Genomic DNA, 12103 nt, shown 5'->3' on the forward strand with positions numbered 1-12103 from the left:
CGGGCTAAATAATACGGCGCATCTTGACAGGATCTCAGCACTATGGCCTACGAAGAGCACCTTCCCTCATCTAGCAACACACTACCGCCGTGACTAAGCGCATGCCGATATTGTTTCGCTGTCCGCGGTACCACGCCATGCCCATGTTGGGTCAGGCTGGTCCGGATATTTACGACGGCAGAACCCCGCCGTGGTGAACATCCGGCACAGCCGCGGCAGAACGAACAAGTATCCAAAACCGCGACATTATCACAGCTTCAAAAAACATTCCATTGCTAGCATGACATCACAATGATGCAAATGCCACCTGACGCGAGACCTACGGTACACCCGACGCGCGGCTCCACATGCCGCAAACAGTTCTCAAATGTTCCACGGCTTGCCTCCCTCGCAACTTGCCATGCCATACCACGCTGTGATTGAAACCCGCGAGCTTTCATAGGCGTGTATTGTATGAATCAACCGAGGTTCGGGCGCTTCTGTCCCTTGTCTTCTACCTTCCTCCTCTCGAAGGTCTTCTTCTGCTGGGCAGTGCTCTTGTTGTGTTTGCGCGAGAACCGCATGTTGCGAAGATACTTGGCGTCAACCTGGCGAAAGATTAAGTTCTCAGGTGCGAACAAGAAGATAGAGCACTCAGAAGCGAGTGAGCAAAAACCAACACTCCACCGTCGCTGCTTTCAGCTCCAGACCGAGTGACTTACGACTTATATACTGAAAACGTAAGGACAGGTCTCATTATCGACTGAAATAAACCAGTTAATACATCACAATGCATTAACTGCTACTTGTTGACATTGGAATGACACATGGCGATTGCGATGGTAGCGGAGTCATCGAAACATGGTGATATTAAGCTGCGAACCTTTCCTTCGCGACTTCAAATCCGCCGTATGTCCATGCAACGACATTCCCTGGCATCAGCTACCGACAAAAGAAACATTACAACCATAGTGACGGGACCAAGATTAACTCACTCCTTTCAGGGAAGGATGACGGCTACTCTTGATCTTCTTCACGGGGTTTCTGTGAGCCTTGTAACCTGAAATAGAGGGCATCGTTGGAAGTTTGTGGCGCGAGCAGTTGGGAAAGTGTGTGGGTGCTATCCATGTACGATGGAAGAAAGCAAACAGTTGATGAGCACATCCAACATACTTTTAAGATGTAGGTGAAATGACGAGATATTCTGCACATTGTACATTCCCATTCATGTGGGAAAAACTAAATTAAGTTTGTAGGTCAGTCATTTCACAGGCCTCAAAGTACCAAATGGTGCTGTACAACTGCAGCGTGAAATTGCCTTTTAATCAACCATGCGTGAGAAATGAGTGCAGGCCAAAGCTGAACGCAGTCTACCATCCCTAATAAACCAAACTCATGATATCTCTACAGCTGCGTTGTCGACCGTAGCTTAATACGTCGTGAATAAACAATACTATCAAACTCTTAATGCAAGAAATAAGGAGAAAATAAAGTGAAATGGCAGCAGAAGTCAAGCAACATCAGGTAGACAATGCCAAAACATAGGCTAATAGAGCGAGGCATCTCCGGAAATGGCACTTGCTTGCCCCGGAGATCCGGTGATGCAGCCTTTGAATGCTAACTTGGAAATCTTGTCACTGCAAATTTGCATAATTGGAACATTACTTGAACAAGGCTCAAATTTTTGGTACTAAAACAGATGCATTTGTAATTATCTTTATTTTTGGTGACCAGAGTCAATACATCTGATAAAAAAGCTTCACTGAAGTGATAAGCAAACATATTTTGAAAAAAAAATATTGGGTAGAGCATACTATGATACATCAATGAAGATACTATGATACATCCACATATGAGCAACCATATGATACAATGAAGATACTATGATACATCCATACTATGATACATCCATGGAAAAATCTCTCATGCATGTGACCACTTCGAGATCAATCACTGACCTCCACACTGACCGATCAGTGTGGGTCACCCAATGATGTGCAGGCAGCATATTGCCACCCCTGCTTTGTTCACCAAGATGAATTGCCATCAAAATGTCTCCCCAACAACAGACGGATCCACGAGCTCAAAGCGATGACCTGATGCACAAACGCATCCAAAATCTTGTCATCCTGCCATCCTTTCTCTCCCATATGAAAGTGTCAGCTTAGATTCAGTGGTGACAGATTGTCGGACACTTGGTCGGTTTCAACAAAAATCGGGTGTTTTTATGCAATCAACATGTTCTGTTTGCATGTTGACTGAATATATATCTTGTGAATGATTGAACAAGACATGTGCAACTTTTTCTTTACTTGAAGAATTGAGCTGCCCTATTCATCAGATACATGTCTTGGAAGCAAACCTTCTTCTAATTCCAGAATTGAAAGCACCCTCAGCATGCTCTACTCCCAGATCATCCATGGCAAGTTAACACTTTGTAGAGTAACTCTAGCATACATGCAACTTCCCAGCACACAACACAGGTGTAAAAGAGTGCAGAGCAGAGATGTTAAGCTGAAAATTTTACCCAAAAGAACTACTGCCACATTCTTCACTTTTAACTGCCAGGCAAAACTTGCAAAAACACATCCCAATAGAGTACCAGAGAAGAACAAAGAGCATGTCCAATAAGGTAGGAGTATTCTCATTTGCTCATTTCCCTACAGACCACAGATAATACAACTCATGCAAACTGACATGCAAAAATTAAATGCATCGACAACAAATGAGGACAAGGGGATACTCACTCTGATTATGCGCGGTATGATTCTTTGACTTGGCCATGGCTGCAGCTCACGTTCCACCTGGGAAAGGGGACAGGACTGGTTATACCCACTAAAAATACAAAGGACCACACATACTTCATCCAAAGATCATCATCTAAGCAATGCCCTAGCTTATGCCAATGCTTCTGATACAGCTGTGGTCAATCAGTTCATATTCAGACCAGTGCACCCTAGACGTGATTAATATGAGCAACAAATGTTTAAGATGTGGCAGGGCAGCCCTGTGCCCTATACTAAACCAAGCACAACTTGTACTACTCTGATAGTCCCAGCATTCACCATGCTGTACCCACCTTGGAGACCTAATATAACATCACTATCAAAACAAAACTACTAATCAGCCATGGATTGGGAGGGGCTTTAAATCCATGAATCATATGATAATCAGGCAGAGTAGAGGCAATGTCTTAAAACAATCAGAGCATTGTTCTACATTAACCAAGAAATTTGCCAGGTCATAATCTATCCTGTTATTGCTCACAGAATTGGTTGGAAAGGGCTTCTGTGAATTCTCAATAAAAATATAGCTCTACATGCTCACACAGCCTATTTCTTTGATACATAGCAGATTGCAGCCAATTTTAGAGCAAAGAGTGTTTTTAGCAAGACTCAAATTCATAAGCAATTCACTTACATCTTGACTTAGCTGCCAAGCACATGCACACACTTTCCAGACATACAGGCCAGATAAACCTAAGCCATATCTGAGGTGACTCCAGGTGTGAGCCACACATCATTCTACATGTAAAAATGTAACTGTAATGCCCCAGTGTCTAAAAAAATGAACCAAAATTTAAAGAGCCTACTAAGACAACTTGAACACATAATTCTTCCCATACAACTGGCTCACAATTTCAGGTCCATGCCATCATAAAAAGCCATGGTCAGGGTATACACTGCTATGTCATGTTAGGCAAGCAATGTACATCAATTGTCGTTTTTGAGGCAGAACATATTGTAATTAATTGTAACACATGTCATCTAAACTCTTACCTTAGAACTTACAGAACTATGATAGCAAACATCTGAGCGCAAACACACAGCAACCATGACCCCAGAGCCATTTCCACTGTAATCACAACATTTCACAACATCACTGCACATCAAGAACCATAAAAATGTATGAGGCCAGGGTAACAGGAATCCCATAAAGTGTGTTTCTTGCATAGCCAAGCAGTCTTCTGTATTGTGTGTGGATTGGTCAACATGGTGGGGAAATATGATGTTTTTGGGTGGGAAGGAAAGGCAAAATGAGAATATGGTGGCTAAACAAAACTTCTTAATATGATATATACAAAACTATATATATAAAACTTCTATATATGGCATGGAACATGGATGCCAATGGGACACTGGGTTGAAGGGGATAGGGTGGGGGTTAAATTAGGTTAGGCTAGGTTAGGTTAGGTTCAGTTAGACTAGTTAGGCTATGTACTGGACTATTCTGGCCTGTCCATTTCATAAACGTACCTAGATGTGATAGGAAGCATTTTTCATCACATTATTATTGTTACCTTGGTCCCATACATTTTTTATGGTTCTTGATAAGCAGAAATATTGTAGTTACGCAACAACAATACAGAAACGGCGCTGGGGAGTCAAGGCGGCGGGGGTGTGTGCGGCGCTCGGGAGCTTACTATCATAGTTATTAAAATTTGAAGGTAGGAACATGAATCTACCTGTTTAAAGATTATTTATGATATGTCCCCTCTTAAACATGACAAATGGTGCACCATGATTTTTTAGAACATTTGGTACCAATGTAAAATGAAAAGCTTAGAGCACCGCATTTTTTCCAACAATGCAGCATTCTGCAAAGCAGGGCCAAAAACATCACTAAATGACTGGAATAAAGTAGATCGACAATAAACGGTGAGCCCATACACATCAATGGCTAATACAATATCTTGATGGCCAGGGAGAGGGCAATATGTTCGTCACGATATTGTGCACAACATGGGGTAACGAGACCATGCCCTCGGGACGAAATCTTGATCGTCGACACCCGAATTCCTGAGCGACCCAACGTTAGAAACGCGATTTTAATACATCAACACCGTTTCGAATTTTAACTTCCTGCACCGAACGCCACAATCTATGACCCAAACGCACCTAACTACCAAGCAAAAGTATGATTACTATTCCAACGTACCTATCACCACAAACGCCTCGTACGGAAAGAACGAGGTAGGGATGATACAGCCACAGTTCATTTTGCGTATACTATGTGAAAAAACACGTTCTTTTGAGATTTATTTGAAGAATGACAAATTTTTTGATTTTATATGAGTTGTTACCGGGTAAATTCTACTTAATTTTTTTGTTAAAGGCATTATTAACAAATATTTGTCTTCTCTATCTAATGATGAAAGCGGCCACTATTTTGTATGAGCCTAAGATAATGCATTTGGAACGACCAGACTACTGAAACATTCCTTAAGCGGGTTTCAGGAGTAATTTTTGTGTGATTTTTCAAGAACACTGCGATAAAATTTGCTTGAATAGGGAGATTGCACCAAAGAATTTCCACTCATGTCCCAATTGTTGGGCACCCAGACGAGGCGCAAATTTCATACTGCTTTTTTAGTGCCCTCACCAAAAATAAAACTTGATCAATTTCCCGTAATGATTACGGTAGCAGCTAATTTAGCGGGTTGTCGCAAGTGACTGGTAATTCCACCTGCTGTCCACGCTTCACCATCAGTTACCTGGCGCGTGGTTATATCTGCGCCCCACCAGCAGCCACGGGTGTAGGGACAGGGGGAGGGGCAGAGTGGCCATCGCCCGCTCACTTTTCAAGGTGGGGGAGGAGGGGGGGGGGGGGAGGGGGCAAGAGCGTTAGGTGCCCCGCCTTCCACTTTTCAGGTTAAAGTTGTCTTTAGCTTAATTTTGCACCACATTTAGCATACGTGCCAATTTGCCTAGTTCACCAACCATCTTCCTCAATACGCGTCATCTTTTTCGTTTTATTATTGGCCATCGCTTAGTGTCAGCCACAGGCCGACGCCATGCGGCCTATGGAAACTGCAAAACCAGGGTTCGAGGCTGTTGTTGCTAGGACTTGCGAGCGCGCATGTTCAAACCATAACGTATGGTTTTTATCAGTAATCGCTTCTGACTGAATCTTGAACATTTTAAGATGAACATAGATTAGCCATGTTAATACAAATTTGGGACCCGATTTTGTCTAAAGCCATGTTCAGGGAGTCCTTGATATCTTTGAAGAACACAGAAAAACATGGAGTTGTGGTATATGTGACAATTATTGGACCACCTGCGGCGATCAGCCATGTTGTTGCGTCAATGAGTCTTTCTATGCTGATTCAGAGCCAACTGCACGGGTCAGTACACCTCCCGTGTCAGGGAGGAAAAAATATGATATGAAATAGCCTTCTAATGTCCTCCGGATCGACCAGGAGATCCCACCGCGCGTCGCCAGAATGACAACCAGAAGACACTTCGCCATGGGACAGAATGGCCCTTCTGCCCTAGACCGGACCGCTGATGTGCCCCTGGGCTTCTTCTCAAGCTGGAGTTCCTCTCAGTTTTTCTCCCTGCCCGGAAGGAAGTAAGGGGTCTCATTATTATTGAGTAGAGTGGGGTTGTCATTGTTGAACAAAGTAGGCCAAAATGAATAAAAAATAGCGAACAAGGTCGTCCCATGTTTGCCTGAAAACGTTCATTTTTCAGAACGGATTAGTGGAAACAAATATATCAAAAGGTTTGAACATGCCCTTCCTCAGCCTCGAGAGCAAGGACAGCACTGGTTTGGGTTGCAGCTTCCGTAAAACCGAACGGCGTCGGTCACTGCAAGTGCCACCGGACGGCGGGCGCCGTGTTAATCTGTCTTTACAGGAAGACGAAAAATAGAGATTCTACATTTATTCTCCCAATTCCGCCACCATATTCCAGCACCACTTCGCGGTGCCTTAAGCGCCAGTCCGTTCTTATCATCGGTCTTAAAATCGCACACGTGAAATATGCGCCCAGACTGCCTTCTAAATGTAAGATTTGATGTCCCGAGACGTTCAGAAGCACTTCTTTCAGAAGCTTCTTCATTTTCGTCCACCCGTTGGCTACGGCTCAAAATTAGCTGATGAGCCGACGCTGCGCGGCCTACGGAGACTACAACGCCTGGCGTCGAGGTTTTTGTTGGTATGATTTGCGAGCGCGCATGTTAAAAAATCCCGGTACATGAATAATATCACTGATAGATTCTGACCGCGTTTTAATCATTTTCAGACAAACATGGCTTGGCCATGCTAACACACACTGTTGACAACTCGATCAACAATCAAATTTTCATCTCCAAATTTCGACTAAACATGTCGATCTACAATCAACCTTCGTGATGTCCTCAGTGTGTGTAGAGCCCAAATAACACATTCTGACAAAGCTTCTAAATTCTATTGGTTTATAAAGAGCCCACTAAACCATTGAAAATTAAGGACACCGGTGATTTATTCCATGCGGTCGTTCAACACCTGATTTCTGCAGTTTATTGCCTTCAAAATAGAAACAGAATTCATCTCACGGTAGCTTCTAGTTTCTGTTCTGGTTGCAAGGTAAAAATAGCAATGAGGCAAGGAAAGCCGGATTTCATGTTAACAAGTAAGCTATATCCGGGGATTTTTTTTGGGGGGGGGGTCAACGTAAGCGGGGCTTTTGTCAACCTTTTGCTCCCCCTTAGCAAGGCTATGGCTACATCCCTGCCCAAAGGCGTAGGAACGTTTTAAAAAATGAGGGGGAGGGGGATAAGCCCAGGGTGTACTTCAGGAACTTTTTCTGGAAAGCGAGCCCGATGACCGAAGGGGGGGGGGCGGTAGGGATGGAGGCTGTTATTGCTCTTTATTCAAACGTCATGGCTGCTATGCTAGGTATGCATTTAGAGCTTTTTATCACCGGAGCACAATCCTGCCTGTTCGACTCACCTGTTATTTAGCAAATAAGGCTATCCGGCTTCCCTAGATTATTCGTCCATTTTAACATTGTCTTTCCTGGAAAGGCAAATTTCCACGAACGGGCAGGTCTTTAGGGTCATTAAGGAAGCATCTGCCTCTACAGTGTAGATGCCAAAATACGGCCTGGATAAAGTGGATCGATGACTCACAGTGCAACAGATTCTTCATGCACCTTCATTTCGCTGGATGCTTTTCAAGAGATAAGACTTGTCGCAGCATTTAAGGCGGAAAAAATTCGGGAGCTTGAAATTGCTAGAAAAGTCATGCATATAACAAAAGCCATACGAATGGAGATTCTCTGTTAAGAATCAAGTCACATAATAAGACCCATTTGTCATAGGTCCTTATCTGGACCCTGCTCCTGTCCGCCGTCCGTGGGCACTGCCCTGGCCCGGATGTCTCCCGCATGAATGACTGCAAACTGATCGTATGCCTGCTTTGTTGCATACTTTTGGACCAGCGTTACTACTACATGGTGCATGAAACACGCGTTGGACACCTGCAACAGCATGTTTTTTCCGAATTATCTTCCCTCACACCACACCATCGCAGAAAAATAGCCTCCGGGAAGCTGTCTGCCTTAGGTATAAATGGGCCCAACGGACACTTCAATGCCTATCATGTAACGCATACGACTTGATTTGTGTGTAGGCACGAGTACAGCCAGTGTCTTGCCAAGGAGGAACACAAGGTTGGCAAAAGCCCGTTTTATGGTGATCCCCCTAAATCCCCGGATATAGCTTACTCGTTAACAAGTGACTCACCTTGTAACCAGAAGAGAAACCAGGAGCTACCGTGAGCTCAATTGTGCTTGCATTTTGAAGTCAATAAACTGCGGAAATCAGGCATTGAGCGACTGCATGGAAGAAATAACCGGCGCTCTTAATTTACAATGTTTAAGTGACTCTTTCTAAGCCGATAGAATTAAGAAGCTTTGTCAAATTTTGTCTGGGCTCTACAGACATTGAGGACATCGCGAAGGTAGACTATAGATCGATATGTTTGGTCCAAATTTGAAGACGAAAATTTGATTGCAGGTCGAGTGGTCGACAATGTGTATTTACATAGCCAGGTCATGTTTATCTGAAAATATTCACTATTCAGTCAGAATCGATTAGAGATGCAATCTATGTAACGTGTTTTTTTTTTAACAAGCGCGCTCACAAATCTTAGCGGCAATAACCTCGACACCAGGCGTTGCAGTCCCCATAGTCCGCGGAGCATTAGCCCAGTGGCCAATATTTAGCCGTGGCCCACGGGTGGACGAAAATGATGACGCTTCTGACATGATTACCTTTAAACACTATAATCAACTAGTAATACAAGTTATGTGACGCAATTTTGAACATGCTCACTCGCAAATGTTAAAAACACAAGCCTCGACCCCAGGCGTTGCAGTTTCCGCAGGCCGCGCAGCATCGGCCCAGCAGCTAATATGAAGTTGTGGCCAACGAGTGGACTACAATGACGACGGTTCTGAAAAAGTATCCGTGGACGCTTCGTGACATCAGATCCCGTATTTAGAATGCAGTCTGAGCGCATATTTCACTGTGCAATTTTTAGACTGATGAAAAGAACGGATTGGCCCCTAAAGCACTGCGAAGTGGGGCTGGAATCTGGTGGTTGAACCAGAAGAGTGAGAGCAAAATCTCTATTTTTCGTGTTTTCGCAGCTATTTATCTGTCCAGAAGACAGATTAACAAGGCACCCGCCACCCGGTGGCGCTTGCCGTGGCCGAAACTTTTCGGTTTTACGAAAGGCGCAACCCAGACCATCCTTGTCCCTGCTCTCGAGTTTGCGGGCGGGCGCGCTTAAGCCTTTTGATATAATTTGTTTCGATAGTACATTATTAACTGAACTGAACTGAAGATGAACGTTCACAGGGAAACATGACATGACCTTGCTCGTTTTTTTAATTTCGACCCGCGCTTTTCAACCACAGTCAGAGCCCCACTCTTCTCAACAACAATGAGACCTCTTATTTCCTTCTAGGCAAGGGGCCTCTTGAGTAGAACACCAGGGGTACATTACCGTTTCCGGTTAAGGGGTGAAGGGCCATTCCATCTCATCGCGAAGTGTCTTCTGGATATCATTCTGGTGGCACGGGGCGGGATCGCCTAGTCGATCCGAAGGCCATTATAAGGATATATCGTATCACATTGTTCCCATCCCTGACACAGGCCTTCTGACCCGCGCAGTTAGCCCCAGATCAGCACAGGAACTCTCATTGACGCAACAACATCCCTGATCACCGCAGGTAGTCCGATGTTTTCACATAGACCCCAGTTCCGTGTTTTTCCGTGCTCTTCAGAGATATTGAGTTCTCCCTGACTGTAGATTGTAGATGAAATAGAGTTCCTAATTTCATTAGCATAACTAACCCATGTTCGTCTTAAAATGCTCAAGATCCTATCGAAGCTGCTTACTGATAAGAAAACTACGCAATATGGTGTTGAACATGCGTACTCGCAAGCCATAGCAATAACAGCCTCGACGCCCGGCGTTGCAGTCTCCGTGCCGTGCGGCGTCGGCCTTGCGGCTAAGCGATTGCCAATGAGCAAACGAAAAAAAAAAATGACGCAGCTTATGGGAGATGGATGGTGGTAACTAGGTAAATCGGCATGAATGTTTCATTTGGTGCAAAAGTAAGCAAAATGCAACCTCTATCTGAAAAGTGTGGGGAGGGGGGCTAGTTAACATTGCTGGCCCCCCCACCTTGAAAAGTAGGGGGCCATGGTCCCCTGGCCCCTCTGTTCCTACGCCCATGTCCCTGCCTGCACACAAAAGCAGATCAAGTCGTCTACGTTGAGTGATGTGTAATTAAAAGTTCATTGGGCCAATTCATACCCAAGGCAGGCAGCTTACCCGAGGCTTTTACTGGGGTGGTGTGATGTAAGGGAGGATAATTCGGAAAAAAAGATACTGCTGCAGGTGTCCAACATGCTCTACGCACCAATTGGCAGCAACACTGATCCAGAAACATGCAACAAAGCAGTCATGCGATCAGTTCGCAATCAGTCATACGCGAGACGGCCGGGCTAGGGCAGTGACTGCCGCGGACGGTAACAGCGCTCAGATAAGGAATATGTGACAGAAGGGCCTTGATTCTATGGCTTGGTTATCAAAGAATAATCTTCAGTTTTATGTTTTGCCACATTAGTTTTGGCAATATCAAGCGTCCGAATTTGTTTCCACATAAAATGCTGCAACAAGCCTTATCTCTTGAAAACCAGCCAGCGAAATAAAGGCGCACGAAAAATCTGTCACACTGTGAGCCATCGATTCACATTCAAAATTGTCACTAGCCTATGTCTAGGCCATATTTTGGCATCTACCCCGTGAAGGCGGATGCCTCCTCAATGACCCAAAATGCCTACACGCCCGTGGAATTTCGCGTCCCCAAGAAAGACAATGTTGAAATGGACGAATAACCTTGGGAAGCTGGATAACCTTATTTGCCGAATGACATAGATGAGTCGAATAGGCACGATTGCGCACCAGTGATAAACAGCTCTAGATGCATATCTAGCACACCAGCCACAATTGAATAGGAAGCGATAACAACTTCCATCTCTACCCCTCCCCCCGGTCATCGGGATTACTTTCCAGAGAAGTTCCGGAAGCATGCCCTGAGCTTGGCCCCCTACTTTTTGAAACGTTCCTGCACCTATGCCAGCAGCCGTTCTTTGCAACAAGTGAAGCGCGCAGAAGACGGTGCAATTTAAGTGATTATGAAACGAAAACTTAGGGTCAGTCCTGATTGGTGCCTTGTTAAAAACTCGGATTTTCTTCTCACCACCTGAAGAAACAAACAACCCTGCTTAATCAGTCTTGCAGAAAGTTGCTTTGCTTTAATGCCGTCCAGCAACACGCTATGTGGATTTCCGAATTGGGCCATCTGCGGGGAGGGGGCAAAGCGCAGTTTGTTTCTTTGGATCCGGCCTTGAACATGTAACGTTTCGCAATGCTGAATTCACATTCATGATGCAGTGCATTACTGGCCCGGCATTCGAGCGTGATGACCAGCACCCCGGGGCTCAGGACCCGGTCTCATCATTTTCCTTTGAGTACTGATGCGGCGCCGAAGATGATCAGTTGGCAAGGGCCATGGATATAGCACGGCATGCTCCCGGTGATCGTGCTCAAAGTATTCGAAAATCAAAGCGCAGTACAAAAAAAAACGTCTTGGTTGCCAGGGGCATCAATTGCAACGACACGGATTGTGGAAACCTACACACAAAAAAAACAACATAAAAAGGCATGGTAGCAGCTCTCGTGCGCACGGGTTGCGACCTTACCTTCGATGTTTTTCACCATGGCATGCACCAAAGACCAATTTTTAAGCGGCGTAGAATTCTTCCCGGTCTCCTGCTGGCG

At 44.8% G+C, this 12103-nt stretch overlaps 1 protein-coding gene across 1 annotated transcript; it reads right to left on the reverse strand.

Annotated features, from left to right (window-relative positions):
* Positions 1 to 430: 430 nt before the first annotated feature.
* On the reverse strand, positions 431 to 2789 carry RpL29 (ribosomal protein L29). Its single transcript, XM_037234398.1, has 3 exons — positions 2727 to 2789; positions 975 to 1039; positions 431 to 587 (listed from the first exon to the last, which is right to left on the reverse strand). The coding sequence occupies exons 1-3, from the start codon at positions 2761 to 2763 to the stop codon at positions 459 to 461; spliced, it is 231 nt and encodes a 76-aa protein (XP_037090293.1). The 5' UTR covers positions 2764 to 2789; the 3' UTR covers positions 431 to 458.
* Between the last annotated feature and the right edge of the window lie 9314 nt (positions 2790 to 12103).

The sequence above is a fragment of the Pollicipes pollicipes genome, unplaced genomic scaffold, assembly GCF_011947565.3.
Source record: "Pollicipes pollicipes isolate AB1234 unplaced genomic scaffold, Ppol_2.1 Scaffold_7231;HRSCAF=8579_pilon_pilon_pilon, whole genome shotgun sequence".
NCBI classification, from domain to species: Eukaryota; Metazoa; Arthropoda; class Thecostraca; order Pollicipedomorpha; family Pollicipedidae; genus Pollicipes; species Pollicipes pollicipes.